This window comes from Trematomus bernacchii, unplaced genomic scaffold (genome assembly GCF_902827165.1).
Source record: "Trematomus bernacchii unplaced genomic scaffold, fTreBer1.1, whole genome shotgun sequence".
NCBI classification, from domain to species: Eukaryota; Metazoa; Chordata; class Actinopteri; order Perciformes; family Nototheniidae; genus Trematomus; species Trematomus bernacchii.
The window spans coordinates 3,250,568-3,270,852 of NW_022988007.1; the positions used below are offsets into that span (position 1 = coordinate 3,250,568).

Below are 20,285 nucleotides of genomic sequence, written 5' to 3' on the forward strand. Positions count from 1 at the left end.
CTCCTAGGCTCCTTCAGCTTCATAAACGGACGCAAATAGCTTTCAACTGATTGCAATGTATTCCCATCGGCGGCGGTATTTGACGCTCATGGAAGCACCGCATCCGTCCATGTCGGCGGCTATTTAAAGGCAATGTGAGCATCCATTCCCATTGGATAACGGAGGATTTTACACCCGGAAGTAAGTATTCTCCTTACTGTCGATTGATTTGACAGTGATATCTGCACTACTCATCAACTCAAAAACACCAGATTATCCTTGTTAATTACACAACATTGATTGGTTTAAATTGTGTACAATGCTTTTGTATTTTTCCCCTTCGATTCGGAGAAACAAATATTTTTTCGGAGTTTAGGATGGCAGAAGACACTACGCTACCCAGAATCCTCAGCTATCGTTTGGGACTACACCATGTGCTTTGCTTGACAAACCCCGTGATTAGTTCTCAAGCTCTGTGATTGGTTGACCTCCAACTGCATTCCATATGAAAAAAAACGTTTCGTAAAAGATCAAATCATACTTTATTCAGCAGTGCTTGCTTTACTCTTTGAAAGTCATCACATGAATGCATTGTAATGAATGGTTTGGCTGCATTAAATATTACACATCTGTCGTAGTTCTTTATTTATCTACAGAGATCGGGCCTCAGAATAGACCGGAAACTATTCTTTTACCGTTCTGTTTTAATTTCACAATAAAGTTAGTAGTAATATTTTGTTTTGATATTATTGTTTTTTATTAACTACTAGACCGCTGGGTCATGTTAAGACCATCTTTTCTGTGTTGCTGTGGGTTTTTTACATCGCTTTTGTGTTACAAATATCAAAACAATAACAGAATATATCCGTCGTAAACTAAACCAGAAACAGCAGTATATTTTATTTTGTTAACACTGTAAACTTGACAGCTTTTTAACCCGCACCTCCTACTGGTTAAAGCACGTTATTACACGTTTAGAGTCATTGCAATGCAGGTAGATTGTGTTGCTTTTTAATGACTGTTTAAAAAGGCCTTTTTCTTAATGTCTTTCATTTTTGTAAAGCACTTTTGAATGTGTTATATTTTATGAAAACATTTAAATATTAAGAGTATATACAAAATAGGAGGAAAGTAGAAGGTCAATGATATAAATATAGAATAGAAAATATCAAGAAGATACTGTAAATGGTATCTAGAATAAAACAGTTTAGTGCCGGATGTACAAAGATATTAATAGGAGGATGTGCAAAACAGACAAACTAATTAGGCTTTATTTAAACATTAAATAATACTTTAGGTTAAGGTCTTCTTTTAAATACATGTAAGCAAAAAGCTTTGGGGGTATCCATATTAAGCCTGACAAAGTACTTAACGTTTAATATATTGCATGGTTTGTTTTGGGACTTGACAATCACCTTTCCTGCAATGTTAACTATGTTGAAGCACTTATTTTAACTGATATTATACATATTTATTATACTCTTATAAGATGTATGTAGATAGAATAAGAAATGTGCAGAATATGACAATTTAATGGTGGAGGTACACACATATTGATAGATCTCTTGTTGAGGAACCTATGACCCAAGTTTTTCATCATTGCATAACTACACCGTAGTTGTGTATATGATATGTCAATAAACCTTTGAAAATCTTGAAATCTTGAAAGGGATGTGCAAAATAGCCATTATATACAGTTTTTGATGAACAATTAGAGAATAATGAGTAATGAATATGCTTTATAGGGATCTGCAGATACATTTTTTGTCTTCTCAAGCACCAACTATCAAATATCTCGCCTGATTGTTGGCACTTGACAATCACCTTCACTGAATTTTACTCAGGTGTAACTAAAGTCTGATTTAAGGGTTGTTTATATTTCACATCATTAATCAGAATCTGTAAAGTAACTAAAATAAATGTAGTAAAAATACCAGGTTAACCTTAAAGAAAGCCCTCAGGATTATAAAAGACCCCCATCACCCCAGCCACAAACTGTTCTGTCTGCTGCCGTCTGGCAGGCGGTAGGCTACCGCAGCATCTGGACTAAAACCACCAGACTCAGGGACAGTTTCATCCCACAGGCCAGAAGACTATTAAACACCTGAACTTAGAAACAACATCCATAACATTCATCTGGCTGCTACTTAGAAATTATTTGTCTAATATATCATATTCCAATCACTTGTATATAGACTCTTATTGCACTATTTCACTTTTTACTATTTATCTTTTTGTATTTACTTGCACAATTTTTTCTGTGTATCTGTTTTATTGTGTTGCACTGTTGGAGGAGCCTGTGACCTAAGGGGGGGGGGGGGGGGGGGGTAGGACACGTTCGATTCCTGTTTTGAATAGTGTGCCGTCGATGGGTTTTATTCCATTTCAAAGTGCTGTTTGACGCGGTGTAAACTTTGCGCACTGCCACTCCAACATCCAATCACAGAGCTTGAGAACTAATCACGGGGTTTGTCAAACAAAGCACATGGTGTAGTCCCAAACAATAGCTGAGGATTCTGGGTAGTGTAGTGTCTTCTGCCATCCTAAACTCCGAAAAAATATTTGTTTCTCCGAATCGAAGGGGAAAAATACAAAAGCATTGCACACAATTTAAACCAATCAATGTTGTGTAATTAACAAGGATAATCTGTTGTTTTTGAGTTGATGAGTAGTGCAGATATCACTGTCAAATCAATCGACAGTAAGGAGAATAGTTACTTCCGGGTGTAAAATCCTCCGTTATCCAATGGGAATGGACGCTCACATTGCCTTTAAATGCCGCCGACATGGACCGATGCGGTGTTTCCCTGAGCATCAAATACCGCCGCCGATGGGAATACATTGCAATCAGTTGAAAGCTCTTTGTCCGTTTATGAAGCTGAAGGAGACTAGGAGCGTCCCAACTGCACGCCACGGGACCCTGACCAAGCATCGCTCCTGGACGTTTAGGGAGTGAGAGTGTGTTGAATATATTCAGTGGCGGCTCCAGAGTATTTGTGTTGGGTAATCTATGGTAGGGCTAACCCATACAGTGGTGGGGCTCAAGTCAGTATTTGCAATGTAATTACATACACGCTATATCGCCCCCCTTGACAGTGAAACGCCACGCGTGAGGTTTAGATTATTTCCCTGTCTCTCTCAATCCAAATTGAACTGTATGAAATAAAAAGGCACATTTGTCTTGTAGTAAATAAAAAGGGCGACCTGGAGCCAATCCTGCAATTTCCCCACAGGTGAAAGAGTTGACATGCTGAAAACCCAACCCCTGCAGGGGGGTCTGGGGGGATTCTCCCCCAGGAGATTTTTTTAAATACTAACATAAAATACACATTCTGGTACTCTCTTGAGAAGAAAAATAAATAAATCTATTACTACATATTTAAAAAAATGAATGCCATTTTTGTTTTTTGTTACTTTGTTCTGAAAGCTGAACCTGCTGCTCCTCAGAGAGAAAGGGGAAGAGGCTGTGTGAATTACATTGTGGATAAGGGTGGATAGCCCCCATTGTTCTGTGTGTCAAAATGAAAGACAGCCCACACACCTATCAATCATCAAACCGTGGGGTCTTATTTCACGTAATGTTGTATCTATGTATCAGGGTTGCCAACTCTCACGCATCTGGCGTGTGACACACGCTTTCACTCTCAATCTCACGCTCTCACGCTGCCCAAACTATTCTCACGCCAAAAGCAAGAATACCGAAGACAAGAAACGGTTTTGAAAACTTTTGTCACGTAGTGATCGTCTTCTCATTAGAACATCTTTGATAATGTCTTCTGGCCAATCAGAATCACGATAACGGCGTGGTGTTGTTGCAGGAAGTCCCGACGGAGAATACTTTTGCGGTAGTACATCTCATATCATCGATACAACATTACGTGTTGATAGAAATCAACACGTAATGAAATAAGACCCCACGGTTTGATCATTGATAGGTGTGTGGGCTGTCTTTCATTTTGACACACAGAACAATGGGGGCTATCCACCCTTATCCACAATGTAAAGTAATTCACACAGCCTCTTCCCTCTTCTCTCTGTGAGGAGCAGCAGGTTCAGCTTTCAGAACAAAGTAACACAAAACTAAAATGGCATTCATTTTTTTAAATATGTAGTAATAGATTTATTTATTTTTCTTCTCAAGAGAGTACCAGAATGTGTATTTGATGTTAGTATTTAAAAAAATCTCCTGGGGGAGAATCCCCCCAGACCCCCCTGCAGGGGTTGGGTTTTCAGCATGTCTACTCTTTCACCTGTGGGGAAATTGCAGGATTGGCTCCAGGTCGCCCTTTTTATTTACTACAAGACAAATGTGCCTTTTTATTTCATACAGTTCAATTTGGATTGAGAGAGACAGGGAAATAATCTAAACCTCACGCGTGGCGTTTCACTGTCGGGGGGAGCGTGTATGTAATTACATTGCAAATACTGACTTGAGCCCCACCACTGTATGGGTTAGCCCTACCATAGATTACCCAACAAAAATACTCTGGAGCCGCAACTGCAACTGCAGATCTAAGATCCAGTAGAAATGATAAAAAAGTAAAAGTCTGCTGCTTATTGTTCTACTAGGCCAAAATAGAGTCAAAGAGTATATGAGAGTGAGAGTGTGTTAATTAATATATTTGGCAGTTTGGAGTAAGTCTGTAGATTTGTTTGTGTGTGTGTGTTTCATGTATAGGCCTCTCACGATAATTAATTTTGTTGGATACATTTTCCCGGAAATTATTGCGATAAACGATAATATTGTCGGCACCGTTGTATGACCATTTTAGACCACTGACATAATGATAATATATAATAATAATTCAAGTACATCCTTTCAAACTGCTAGTCACATCCTCATGTAAATGGCAATTTATCGAGGTCAGAAAAGTTATCGAGTTCATTTTTATTTATCGTACGATAAGTCAATTAATTGCTTATCGCGACAGGCACACAATAAAACAGTGGAAACAAACATGTTTGACTTTCATTAGTGAATGAAACTGTGTGCCCTTTATAGTCTGTGTCCATTATTGTGTATTTGTATATATTGTATATATATCCTATATATATGCTAAGGTCTCGCTGCTGACACGATAGCAGTCATTTCGTGCGCATATGTGTAATTAAACCGAATGAAACCCATGATATCAAAATCTCACTCCAGCCAGGTACCCAAAGTTGGCAACCCTGATGTATATAGAGATGTACTACCGCTAAAGTATTCTCCGTCGGGACTTCCTGCACGCCGTTATCGTGATTCTGATTGGCCAGAAGACATTATCAAAGATGTTTTATTGGGAAGAAGATCACTACGTGACAAAAGTTTTCAAAACCGTTTCTAGTCTTCGGTATTTCCAGACAAGTGGCTACTGAAATCAATTTTACTAACTGCTGTCTGTGCAATTTACTCCGCGCGAGATGACGGACTTTATTTAGCTTACTTTAACATCATTTTTCATGGTGGGGCTAAGGTGGGGCTAAGCCATTTCTTGGTATGGCTGTAGCCTACCCCAGCCATACCCTGGCGCCGCCACTGAATATATTGCTTTCCTGCAATGTTAACTATGTTGAAGCACTTATTTTAACTGATATTATACATATTTATTATACTCTTATGTATGTAGATAGTATAAGAAATGTGCAGAATATGACAGTTTAATGGTGGAGGTATACAGATATTGATAGATGTCTTGTAATGCACTGTTGAGGAACCTGCAACCCAAGTTTTTCATTCATTGCATAACTACACCGTAGTTGTGTATATGATATGTCAATAAATCTTAGAAAATCATGAAATCTTGAAAGGGATGTGCAAAATAGCTATTATATACAGTTTTTAATGAACTATTAGTAGAGAATAACGAGTAATGAATATACTTTATAGAGATCTGCAGATAAATGTTTAGTCTTCTCAAGCACCAACTACCAAATATCTCTCCTGATTGTTGGCACTTGACAATCACCTTCACTGAATTTTACTCAGGTGTAACTAAAGCCTGATTTAAGGGTTGTTTATATTTCACATCATTAATCAGAATCTGCAAAGTAACTAAAATAAATGTAGTGGAGTAAAAATACCAGTTCAACCTCTGAATTGTAGTGGAGTAGAATAACAAAGTAGTCCTAACGGGGGGTTGGACTCATTCGAATCCAGTTTTGGATAGTGTGCCGTGGTTTTCACCCCAAGCTGTTGCCTGGCAAAGCAATACTGTTGATAGTTATGGCTGATAAGGCTTATTGCTGATAAGGCTTATTACTTATTGGCTTATTACTTATTACTGTTTTTATATTTTAAACCCCAAACCGATGGAAAAACCCCACAGCAACATAGAAAAGACGGTCACAACATGACCCGGCGCTCTAGTTAATAGACAAAATAATTTCATACATAATATTATTAATGACTTCATTTTGAAATTCAGTTCCTGACGGACGGCAAAAAAGCCAGAGATTATAGAATTAAACAAATAAATAAAAACAAGGATAATTGTGTGTTATTGTTGACTAAATAGCAGTGTGTTATGTAGAAAAGAATTACAAATTAGAAGGAAAAAAAGATTTCAAAAATACATATTTCAGTATTCTGAGCCCCATTTATTTTCCTCACGGATGGCAAAAAAAGTCAGACATTATACAATTTAAAATAAAAACAATAATCGTGGCTTGATATTGAGTAAGAACATGTTTTTATGAACCACACAGCTTCCGGTCTTCCAAGACCCGACCGGACAAAAAGACGTGGTGCAGGCATGAAACATACTACCAATAGAAATACATTGCTTTTAAAATCGTTCTGTGTGACACGAAAAAAAGGGGGAAATCGTGTTGGTGAACACGAATCAATAGATTACATTTCGTGACTATAACACGAAATGCCGTGAGACTGGGTTGAAATACGATATTACCCAGCCAGCCATCAATTGATCCATATTCTTCATCCATCTGGAGGTCTGAGCAAACAGCAGTCACTTCAACTTAACATGTCAAATAAGTGAGTGCCCAATAAGTGAGTGCCCTCAATATTTGTATACATATATATATTTGTCAAATCTTTTGAAATGCTACATGTCCATTTGTCAGAAAGGCTGAAGGTAGAGAATCAGAAGCACTTTGAGATCCATGTGAGCGTGAACATTGCCTTAGCTCTACTCTCCTAATTTCAGAGCCGAGCCTTCCAGAGACAGGAAGTGTTGACTCGGGGGGGGGTGGGGGGGGGGGGGGTGCTGCCTGAATGGGAGCCCCTCTCTGCGGCTGGTTCCCCGCTGCAGCAGCGCACAGGCCTAAGCCCCTCTTTTCTCCCGGCTTCCCTGCGGATTAAATGGCTTTCGCTCACCTCTTTTTCCTCCGCTTGCTGCCGACAGGAGTGGCATTTCACTTCTTCTTCCCATGGCCTCAGCAGATGAGGCGGCAGTTTTCAGTTTTTCTTCTTGCTCGCTTGGAAGGAGCAAATGACCAGCAAGAACTCAATTAGCAACATGTCCCTCCCAGCCGGGGGTCCGAGCCGCTGCTTGTTCAGCCCGTATCAGAGATCAAGTCGGCCTAAGTGAAGTGAGCGCAAGCGAGCGAAAAGGGTAAACGAAGTGTGTGTGTGGGGGGGAAGCGGCATCTGCCCCCATACAGATTTGCTTAATTGGGTTTGACTCCCACAATTACAGGGTAATAATGGCCTTTTCAACCCGGCCATGTCGAAATGAAAGGCAGTTGCTCCGAACACCCGCATGCTGTCAGATGATTTATAGCAGAGAGCGAGGGACAGAGAGGGGAGAGAGGGTGGGGGGAATTGGCAATGGACTTTGGTTAAGCAGTGGTTATTGAGTCTTTGATAGGACTCCAGGAGGCCAGGGCAGCAACAATGACAGAATTAATGGGCAAGGCACGATGAGAATGTCAGCTCAGCGGGGGGCTGCTGTGGCCTTTGAGCTGCCTTCTGACGCTACACACAACTTTGTGAAAGCCTTGACCTGTTGTTGGTGGATCTGGTCCTGAATGTATTTACAAGCTGTTGTGCTTATCATAACGCAAAGACCTGGAGTTGTCTCTGAAACGCAATGAGGTCACGATCAAGTGAACATCATGTTGCTAATGCGTACATACACAGTCAGATAATGACATTTCAAATATGTCAAAATACGACTGGTGAAATGCTCTCAAGCTGATGGAGTCAGGGTAAAGGAGGAGGCAGGCTAACTTAAGACAAACCTGTGCAAGGTAGAAACACTGGGACATGTCTATCTTCAGTAGAAGTGAATATAACCTGCTGCAAGGAACCAAAAGAGGATTGGGAATGGCTGCAGAGAAAGATAAGCAACATTAGAAGATGTAGAAACCCTTATTCCAATCAGACATAGATGCTGTTGATGCTAATGATAGGATGGCTTCGGAAACAAACATCTCAAAATGAAATGCCCAACTCTTAGACCAGTGTTGCCTCAATTACTGCAAAAACTGTTTCAGTGTGGCTTTGTTCTAATTTCATTGGATTACATAATAATACTCATTCACATACGCACTGACTGAACAACTTATAAAGCGACAAATATGACCTTCTTCTTCAGAAATACTTATATTTACACAAATATCAAAGATAAGAAATAAGATAAAGAAAGTAACACTGCATGTCACTGTTTGCAGGTCTGACACAGAGAGTTTCCAGTGTGGGCCGACTCTTATGGACTTTAAAGCAGCCTGCTGTCCATCATTATTAGCCGTAACGATGGGCCCATTTTGACACTTCAGAATCAAGTCTTGGCAAATAGCCCTGGGAAGAGGAGCCACATGCTACGAGATGGCTTTTTCCTGATATAATTTGTGCCTGCAAATTACAAAACAGAGGCAGAAATAATGTGTAAAGTCAAGTTTGGTGAGGGAGAAAATGGAAAATGTAGGGCTGTGTGCCACTCTAATGGATATCCTTGTGGCTGGGAGAAAATGGGACTCAATAATGTGTCCTTAATGTCTGCCAGCGCTGTTTCAGGGAACGTATCAGAAGAAATGTCCCCTGCCATTTCTGAAAGCAATCACTTAATGGGACGGGCAAATCTCAACAACATGGATGTACTGATCTATTTCTGGGCTTGACAGATGGAATGAATCCGTGGCTCCTGGAAGACACAAACGAAAAGGTAGAGGGTGAAGAAAGACCAGGCTGCAAACAAGGGAAGATAAAAACAAGCCTTTCATGATTCAGTCAGCCACGCAGAATGCCTGTGTGTGGCTTAAGTGCAGACACTGACAGGAATTTCAATTATTTAATTAGGGAGGGAAAATGAAAAGACTTAAGTGTTGTGATTTTCTGAAGTCTTTCATAGATCAATCTAATGTGCGCTCACATTGGAAATCAACCAAGATGGAAGAGGGGCAAGTGAAGTAGCGTCTTCTAAATCACGCAATTAAAATGGCAAATTAGTTTCTTGATATATTCATTTAAGTGGTTAAGTGGAAATGTTTCTCTCTCCGTTCACGCAGCTGTCTCATGGGGGGGGGGGGGGGGGGAGAGGCAGCAGCATCTACATGCTCTTATGATTAGAGCCGCCATTCGTTTGCTGAGAAAACGCTGAAAGCACTTGCTGCACGAATTAGCCATTTGAAGGCTTGAAAATTCAATTCCGAGGAGTTGATTTAAGTATTTAGGCAAAGCAGGGCTGGAACGTAAAGTTTGAGAAGCATTTTCCCTGCTAATGCCGATAACTTTCAGAGGCCATTATAGGTTTTTAAGGCCTTGTACCTTGTGAACGGCACAGCTGGAAAATACTACAAACACACATACTATACACACTTAAGGCGTATTCCCACCACCTTCACACCTCCATTCTCACGTGGTCTACAGGCAGTTTTCCTGTTGAACAGCCTTGTTGTTGTTATAATTCGGACATTTGTCCATAATGAAAGATCATCTGATGCTCAGCCACTTGTTCCATTAGCACTCGGATGGATCGAAGCTTCTGATGGATAGGAGAGCATCTGTCAGCGGGTTATATTTGGCAGGGTGCTTAAATGAATAGAAAAGGAGTATGGCACATAACTGAAGCAAATGGAGGATACTGAAGGATATAGACAAAGATACTGTAAGTAGAAACAAATCAAACCAAAAAATAGAAAGATATGTGTTTTAATGTCCGGGCATTTGGATTTCCTCAGCTGTGAATTTGACCAATAGTAATAATAATGATACCTTTTACTTATAGAGCCCTTTTTAAGGTACTCATTGAGATATTATATTCAAACAAAAACTTGAAAATGTAATAAAAGATACCTGTTGTCATTAACGCAGTCCTGTGTTGCCATGAATCATAAGTTTCTTTTTTTAATGTGTCATGATTCTAAATGTATGCAATTGATAGAAAACAAATCACTAAGGAACCCAAAACCCTGTGATTTGTACAAAACAAGAGGCCAGCCAGTGCTGGAAGCAGACTCTTCATGAACATCTTTTTAGATTCTGAAACTCCACTTACTGGTAAAACACCACACTTTCCACTGAACTAATGGAATGGCAGTTATTTAGATGTTTAGAATAACCCTTTTCTATAAAACCTACAGCATGCTGCTATGGTGTGTCATTTGTCTCCTTTAGTCTGCCACAATATTTATCTTGCATATATTGCTACGCACATAAACCCTCATTCCCACCCCCCTTTTTTCCTGTGAGATTTCCCTTTGTTTGTCCTCGTTCCAATGAATTTGTGGAAGTTGTATTAAATATTCTTTTGTAGTGTATTGTGTTTAATTCACAAGAGGTAAACTACTCTAATGCAAAATGACTCCAATGCGTTAAATATAACAAATTAATGGTATATTATGATTATTATTATTATTATTCATAAAAGGCTATGTATATTTGGTGACCTCACATTAATCCCACCCTAGCTTTGCTTGGTGTAAATTGACATAAAAACATAAAGAACCGTGTGGTGGCCTGCAGGGCCTTTAAATGTAACACATCATCATTTATAAATGCTTCATATGTGTCAGATCAGACCCTAGCTGTTTGTGGTGGAATACAAATACAATATTAGCGGAATTAAATGAAAATATCAAAATAAAGTAGCCTACCTCAAAAGTCCAGTTAATTTCTACCAGAGCTTAGGTGAGACATACATTATAATGATGTTTTCAGATGCTAACCAGCATAACCCACAAGTCATTAGAATGTCCACAGCCAGTATAGCCTGTCATCTAGTCATTATAAAGATATGAGGTGGTCCATGGAGCCGCAGCAGGCCGCAGGCTGCAGATGGAAGCTCAGGGACACAACAATGCAGCCACGCAGACACACACTCATTGTAATTACTCTTGTCACATTACCTTCCCAAGTGCCGCATGAGCTCCTTACCTACTGATGATACCACATAAATGTAGACTTTTCATAACAAAATTAATCTCTGAAAAGCTGGATGGATTCAAGAAAACATGGATTTGCTCTTCTGTCACAGAGGCATATTGTCCACTTTGATGGTGCATGGGAGGATATCAAATGCCCTCCTGGCTGCCACTCTCCAGATGGAAGAAAATAGCCTGTGGTCTATAAAAATGAAGTTAGATGTAAGTACAGCACTCAAATCTCGGGGAGAAAAAATGCTTTTTCTGGGGCATTTTGTTGTTGTCAATTGGTCTGAGCAACTTGCTGTAATGCAGGTAATGGAGCTACTCTACTCCTTTCATCTTTGGGTCTGTGTGTGTGTGTGTGTGTGTGTGTGTGTGTGTGTGTGTGTGTGTGTGTGTGTGTGTGTGTGTGTGTGTGTGTGTGTGTGTGTGTGTGTGTGTGTGTGTGTGTGTGTGTGTGTGTGTGTGTGTGTGTGTGTGTGTGTGTGAGGCACAGTGTGGGATGATGGTCAGAATGGGATGAACTGGTGTGAGCTGCTTCTCCAAACACCTGCTGCCTCCATGTACCTTTGGTGATACCAGTATTAACATGGAATTTAAAATACATTTAAATACATATTTCAGCTTTAAAAGGTGTTGTTACACATGAATGAACATTTCTATTTCATGTTATAATTGAAAAAGTCAGTGTCCTCTTTAACAACATGTCCACATTCTTAACAGGTGGATAAAGAAAACGTAGGGGTTGTAAAACGAACCTTTACTGAAATACAGCTAAATGCTTTCCACTGATTTGCAAACAGACATCAAACGTGTCTCTAAATGTCTAAAAGAATGCATCTTCCGGTGACCAAACACTGTACCTCATGTACACAGAACTGAACACTGTCAGCACAGCTGTTCCATGAGAACTGGCCCTGTTAGTTCTGTAGAACTGCATTTATTGAAGATCCACACAGTTGTTGTAATAAATTGCATCTTAAACCTAGTGACAAATAAATGGAATGAAAAATGAAGTGAATTGTTAGGGTTATTGATGTCCGATATGTTTAATTATTCCAGAGTTTGAAATGTTTGAGTGTGCCCCATTGGTGACTCACTGCAGTCAGTGAAGCTTCTTACATTTGTATTTAATATAAAGATTTGGAAAACACGCTTTTGATGTGCTTGCTCATAGTATATTGCCTTAAGATATGAAGGATACATCATGGCATCTTTTCATTGCAAACATTTATTTTCACAATATGTGTCTTACTTTCCATAAAATACCAATTTTTGTTGCAACTTTGTTGGACACATGAGAAATGCGTTTCATATATTTATGATCTATACTAGGAGACATAGAGTGCATTATCAGCTGTGAGAAGGTGGCGAAGATGATCTGTTCTAGTGTTAGACTCAACGACCATATAAGCATTCATTTAACATGAAGGAAACACATTTGCATTTGAAGCAGAAATCCATATCTAGAGCATTGTTTTTAGAATTGATCAACCTATTGATCTGTAAGAAAATGTGTGGTATCGTCAGCATATGAAATAAACAGGGCTTATTTGAATACCCAATGCAAATAGTGTCATCACTATTCAGAGCTGACTGTTGACCTTCCACACACATCACCTTCAATTATTTGTATGATGGTTGTGTTGGAAAACAGTTGCCTATTTATTCACAAACATGATGTTTGAGGTAACCTGATGAATAAACGTCCTACACTAACTATTTTCAACTCCAAGGGAAGTATTGGGCAGCTTCTCCACTCCCTCATGTGTACCAGAGCTAGTCTCTTGCTTCCAACGAGGGCCCGACAGTGTACAATGGGTTTGTGGGTCTTTTTAAACTAAAATAACAAAGTAGCGCTGAGCTGAACTGCAGTCATTTCACAATAGTCATCATATTTTTGTTCAATGGAACCACATGATTTTGGTTTCAATTGGTGCCAATGATACAATCATGACTTTTACCGTTAAACTATTTAAAATAATTTCACTCTATATTGTCACAAGAGTGTATGAACGGTTGTTCTTTTTACACATAGTACCCTAATTAAGGCAAATGCAGCAAGCAGGACAATAATCCTAAACCAAAGAAACAGTGAGGCAAGCAGCGTTTGAGTGGCTTACATTTTCAACAAGGGGTATTTTCTATTTATTTAACAGTGAGTATTTTATATTTTGTAAGTCCTAAATGTGCTCAAATAGACTTTAAAAACAACAACTTGTATCTAAATGTATTCAATGCCAAACATGTGATGCCTGGCTGCCCTCCAGTAAAGCCAGTTCAGCCTCCACTTTCAATAAAAGCATGAAGTCATCAGTATTGCTTCAGCCTGCCAAGCTTTGAACATTTCTGTTTTTTCAGCAGATTCCCAAACCACAAAACTGGTGTGTGCTGATTGGCCAGTGCTGGGCCCGGGCCTTTTGTCTCAGCGCTGTGTTTGCTGTAGCCCCAGTTTCTCTTTTCACCCGTCTAACGCTTGTGCTACTAGCCCGCTGGAATCTGCCAGTCTTGGCATTATAGGGTCTTGTTGTATTTTGTCAGGTAACCCTGTCTTCATTAACATCTTTTTAAAAGGTTTTGCTTAAGGTAAGGTCATACTGAATTGTGTCCAATAATTGTTGGTGTTCACTTGTGTTTTTATGTGTTTTTTATGTATTTGTGGTATTGGGGACACAGCTGCAGTTCCAAGAACTCCACTAATAATGTTGCAAATATTGATGGCTGAATCAGAAAATATAGACCGTTGTGTCTTGCGCCTTTTAGGTAAAAATGTACCGATTTGTATCTCTTATGTGTCCATGTAACTTCAGTGCAGTGAATAGAGTAAAGTAATTAAAACACAGTCTCCTCTAGAGGCTAAAAATAATGTAAACTATAGATGGAAAACTGCAAACATTAGTTGTATTTTTGTTGTTTACACATCACAATGTAGTAAGAGTTGCAGAATTAGTGAAAAAGGTTGAGTGATGCAATCAAAAGGAAACATTGGGCCTCGAGGTCAGTGCAGACGCAACCAACGCCTCTCTCTCTGTAACAGACTATGATGTTGGTGGGTGGGGGGGGGTCCATGGCATTGTAGAATATTAAACCCAGCTGGTTGACAACATATTGCCGAAAATAAATAATTGCAATGTTAAATATGCCCAGAAAAATGGGCATCCTGAGATATCGTTTGCTTTACAATATGGGAATGAAATGGATTTAGTAAGTGCTCTGGTTTAGACTGAGGCAGCTGAGAGGGAAATGTGATCCTGCAGAAATACAGAGCTCTTCAATGAATACACAGAGCTCTTCAACGAGCATCCCGCTCAGGTTTTCAGACATAACAAGATATATATATCTATCTATCTATCATCCTTTCCCCCTAAAAGAAATCCACAACTCTCCATGCGTAGAGGGGATGGCTGCAGGATATTGCATTCAGATGGAACAATGAGCAATAGATGTATCAAGTATCAAAGCATCGGTGTGTGTGTGTATGTGTGTGTGTGTGTGTGTGTGTGTGTGTGTGTGTGTGTGTGTGTGTGTGTGTGTGTGTATGTGTGTGTATGTGTGTGTATGTGTGTGTGTGTGTGTGTGTGTGTGTGTGTGTGTGTGTGTGTGTGTGTGTGTGTCTGTGTGTGTGTGTGTGTGTGTGTGTGTGTGTGTGTGTGTGTGTGTGTATAAAGCTCATCTTCGGGGACTGATGTCCAAGAGAACAAAGTGGGGCATACACACAGGCGACCCCGCAGCTCAATCCATCGGAAATAATATGTTCATTACAACACAATTACTGACACTTAGACCCTCTCTCGCTGAAGTGTGTGTGTGTGTGTGTGTGTGTGTGTGTGTGTGTGTGTGTGTGTGTGTGTGTGAGGCCAGTGCAGCTAAGTGACCTTATGTTCCTCTGTATGTGTGTGTGTGTGTCTGCAGGTGCAGGATGTACAGCTTTATGGGTGGAGGTTTGTTCTGTGCAGGCGTGGGGAACATCCTCCTGATCGTTTCCACAGCAACCGATTACTGGATGCAGTATCGGCAGTCCAACAACTACATGCACCAGGGCCTGTGGCGGTACTGCATGCCGGGGAAATGTTTCCCCCACAACGACAGCATCGGTGAGTGTTCCTGCTCCACACACGCTCACTAAAGCTGCCGCCATGGCATGGCGGAGGGAAAGCTCACTTGCACTTGACATGGTGGCAGGCTAACATTTGTCATTACAGTGTGAATTATACAGATAATACTACTTGTGTTTAACAAGAAAAACATTTCTCTGATACTTTGATTTGATAAAAAATGGTTATAGATATAAGTTATACTTTTTTGTTAGAGTTTCATCTCTTGTGTTTTAGTTGATATATTTAGGAATTCCAACTGATGGATGATGAAATTAGAAATGTGGTCTGTTATATTTCTTGAGGATGTTTGCTGCTCTTCATCATGTTGGCTTGTTAACTTGTTTGTTTGTTTGTAGCCTTTATTTAACCAGGTTAAAAAATCCCATTGAGATCAACGATCTCTTTTTCAAGGGAGACCTGCGGTACATTGGTTACACATAAAAACAACAGAAAACAAAAAGGACATCACAACATAATTACAGGGGTATAAATTAGCAACCTATTTACATTTACAGGTATCCAATAACATTTCATCCAGCCGTGCTTTAAAACGATGCAAGGGAATCAAAATGCTCAGTTTCAATGTTTTTTGCATAGTGTTCCAAGCTAGAGGAGCAGCGCACATAAAAGCTTTAGTACCTAAAACAGTCCTAGCACTTGGCACATGTAATAAGAACACATCCTGGGATCTCAGGCAATAGCTACTTGCCACTCTCTGTGAGATCAAAGAGCAGATATAAGTCGGTAGTTTACCCAGCATGGCTTTATATATGAATATGTACCAATGACTGAGCCTCCGAACAGTAAGTGAAGGCAGACCTGCCTTGGCATACAGGGTACAGTGATGAGTAAGTGCTTTACAGTTAGTAACAAATCTCAGTTAGTAACATGGGGTCACAGCTGAGATCACAGCTCCCTGTTGACTTGCACTGACCCCACCAGTGACTTCTATTGACTATTGACCCTGTCCACAGCCCACCTAGACGCTACCCGTGCCCTCATGATCCTCTCTCTGTTGGCCTGTTTCATCGGCATCATCATTGGCATCATGGCCTTCATCCACTACTCCTCCTTCGACAGGTTTGACAAAACCTTTGCTGCAGGCATATTGTTTTTCATCTCATGTAAGTTCAACGCTATTGATTTGTTCTTTGTTTGTTGGCTTTGAGCTGTCATTTGCATTTGTTTTGACGTTAACTGAAGCATAATAAGCATAATATGTATGTTTTGACCTGAAACTTAGCAGCAGTATGGTTTCCTCTCTATTCAGTCTCTCTGAAACTCTTTTTCTCTTTTTTTCTGCACAGGCCTTTTAGTGTTTCTAGCGATGTCAGTGTACACTGGTGTGACTATGAACTACTACGGGAAGCGCTATGGAAACTGGAGGTTCTCCTGGTCATATATTATAGGCTGGGTGTCCGTTGTGCTCACCTTTTTTTCAGGTAAATATGCAGCCCAAAAAACCTGTATCTGTATCAAATCTGCATTCGGTTTTCAAAGCAGTTCCGTCAAGTTCCTTCATTTCCAACGGTTCCATTGATGGTGTGTTCACTTTCAATTGAACAACATTAAGCTGTGATCCTTTACTAATAATGTTGACTTCTTTTAAAGCTCTAAACTTGAGGAAGTTGCTGTCTAAGCATTACTGCACTCAGAGTTCAGAAGCATTGCCTGGAGAAGCAGACCAGGCAGGCAACACACTCAAAATACAGATTATTTTTACATTATATCGTGTTGGAATTTTTCAAAACTTCAATAAAGCAGTGTATTTACTCCCACATATTGGCGTCAACTACTACCTGCATTTCAGCGAATAATATTCTTCATTATTCATGTAGTGTTTGTAATAAAGACAACACCTATAGAGACTCATTACACAAAGAGTCACTGAGCTAACCTGAAGCTAACGTGGACCTGCAGCTGAAGCTGTGATTGACATGCTGTAGTGAATGCTGCTCTCTGAATCCCCCAGCATGCACTACCTCTGAATCCCCCAGCATGCACTACCTGCAGGCTTTTCTCATTACTCAATGTGAAGAGATAATTATGAGCAGCATCCATATGAGGAAAATACTATATGTTCATCTGTTTGGTTAAGACTGAAAATATGATGTATATATATATATCAATATATCACGGTATATAATAACTAACCAGTAGGTGATGGAAAAAACATCAAGACTATGGTTTACAATTCTTATCAAAATGTTATTCATATCATTTGCATGCACTAAAGATGTCAAATAAACAGCCCATGGATAATGTATCAGGACCTTTCATATATATGTTGACATTAAAGCTGATCCAGACACAAAATAGAGAGACCTCATTTGAATTCCCTTTTCTCAGATTGTCCCTGAACATGGCCTGAAACAGACTTCCCCACACTTTGCTGCTTCTGCTCATTAAATAAAGGGATACAATTCCCACACATTTGAGCATAGTGTATTGTGTCAATAAAAACCTAATACAATTAAAATAAGCCACTGCATGGAATTGACACTTCCTGATGAATAACAAAGACCTGCCCTCTCTTTCTTTTCAGGTATATTCTATTTGTGTGCCTACCGGATGCATGAATGCCCCAGGAGCTCCAACTCTCATTAGAACACTTCTTATTCCATCATCAGAAATGAGCCAGGCTGTGTGTGGACTCTCACCATCAACACGGTGCAGAGCTTACCTCTGGACCATGTAGGATCAAAGTTGAACCAGTTCAATAAAAAGATTTGGGAGAATACGACTCTTTATTTTCATCCACAGGCGCTGTGCATCTTTAGCTCACTCTCTTTATCATGTTCTTGATTTATTTAACTGTGCTTGGTTGCAGATGTATTTGTATTATTTTTAAATGTATCTGAGAGCATTTTTTGGAGGCTTGGAAGCTGGAAATATGTGACTGAGAGTCCGATCCGGGCCCGCCTTTAGCGTTATAATAACGGGTGTCCATAACCACAGAGAGGTTATTATGTATTATAATAGAATCCGTCTGCATCCAAAAGTACAACAAATATCATTTTTCCAAAACCCTTGTGGACCAATGGAGTCACAGAAAGCGAAAGTCACATGCGTGCATGTCTATAAAAACTGTACTCATGTAATTACAAAGAGCATGCTGCATTACTCTGAACAAAATATTACAATTGACATGAATACATTTTAGAGCAACGTAAACAAATATATAAATATAAAATACCTAAAAGCATAATTTCGTTGCCAGAAAGTCGTTGTTTTATGTCTTAAACTATTTATTTAAATAGCCTACTATCAGAATAAAAAGGACCAGAGGACATTGATTTGACTCTGTATGTCAAATGGATTTGTATTATTTGTTATGAAAGCCCCAAATATGTATTCGGATGAAGTAACCTCTTGCTCCGTCTCTCACCATCACACTGTCAGCTCAGTAAACCCCCTCTCATCCAAACGTGTCACTTAAAGCAGTGACGCACTGACCGGCTCAACATTTTACTTAATGAAATGGCCACAGAAAGCCGCTTACCTGCGCCTCGAGAACGGCTTCTTAAGACGATTTCATCACCATTTGTTCCATTTACTTTCTAATTTCCCCCTAAAAGCCACTTGTTATCCTGGTGCGCTCCATAAAGGGATTGACGCAGTCAGGTGCGCGCGTTACCTCCATCTGCTGCGGCCGGGTGTTTGAAATGGCTCATGCGGCCTCCTTTCAACTTGCATGCATTTTTTTTTTTAAATGACACAATATGTATTTTGCAGAGGAAGGATGTCTCATAACTTTTTGAAAATGGTGCGCATTTTGCACCAGCGTTAGTCGCCTTTAACCCAAAAGGTGTTTTATTGCAACCAGCCAACTATGCCAATTTACATACTGAGCACACGCGTCAATTGAACACAATATGCAAACTAATGCCGCAGAGCACTTTTCCACAGCAACTGATTCCCAATAATTAATTTGTTCTCCCTCCATCTGATCAAATGGAAATCCTGTCCTCTAGCCCAAGGATTACAACTTCCGCTCTAACATCTCCCTTAATTGCCTAATAGCATTGCAGCGTGAATTCTGCCTACATTAAGACACTTTCACATTAAGCGGCCTGATTGGAAATGTGATGACAACACCATATCAACAAATTATAGCGCAGCTTTCTTTTGCAAATGGGCACAGGAGCGGCACTTGTACTCTCCCAGTTTTTAATACCGACAATTACAGCCAATTTGGGCGGAATTACTAGGCAGACCTGAATCAGAACAATCCTCATGTGACACAGGCGACATGACTTCATTCAAAAACTAACATGAAGGAAAAATGAAGTACCCGAGTGAATTTACCAGACAATTAAAAAACACTCTGTGGTCACATGTTCAAACTTCAATATAGGCCTAAATCATTTTAAAGTTTGGTGTCGAGGTCCCTCGTGTATTATTATAGAAAGATATGAATTATAAATTACATTAAATGGTTCAGCTCTCATCTTATAGCGATATTAAATAAATATCCCACCGATAAAAACACAATTTTCGATTCGGTGAAATACACACAAATAGCCTGCATACGTGCAAATAGCACGTGCTTAACCAGACACGTCGGAGCGTAGCAGACAACAACAATAACACAAAAGCTGCATATTCCTTCGGCAGAATGAAGCTTTTCATCTTTTACATCACCAGACTACTGGGAATATAGTTATTCAAATGTTTAACCATGGAGTATAACACTGTGACATATTTAAAACAGATCAGAACTGTCTTGAAATGGAAAATAGATGTTCCTTCCAAAAAAGTAAAACTGCGACAATACCAATAAAGTGTTTCAGCACCACGGTGAGCGACCGACCTGATTCATAGAGCCTGAACAAGTCTTAGCCAATCAGAAGGAGACACAGGCCCCTCACATCTCCCCTCCGCCCATCCAGAGCTCTTATT

At 39.8% G+C, this 20,285-nt stretch overlaps 1 protein-coding gene across 1 annotated transcript in view; it reads left to right on the plus strand.

The window, feature by feature from the left end:
* lim2.1 (lens intrinsic membrane protein 2.1) overlaps nt 1-17,990 on the plus strand; it is a 34,480-nt gene extending 16,490 nt beyond the window's left edge. The window contains 6 exon segments of the mRNA XM_034117280.1: nt 7,326-7,481; nt 7,483-7,535; nt 15,199-15,380; nt 16,358-16,507; nt 16,691-16,825; nt 17,929-17,990. Of these exon segments, the coding sequence (XP_033973171.1) occupies nt 7,326-7,481; nt 7,483-7,535; nt 15,199-15,380; nt 16,358-16,507; nt 16,691-16,825; nt 17,929-17,990 (738 nt within the window).
* Nucleotides 17,991-20,285: the final 2,295 nt, after the last annotated feature.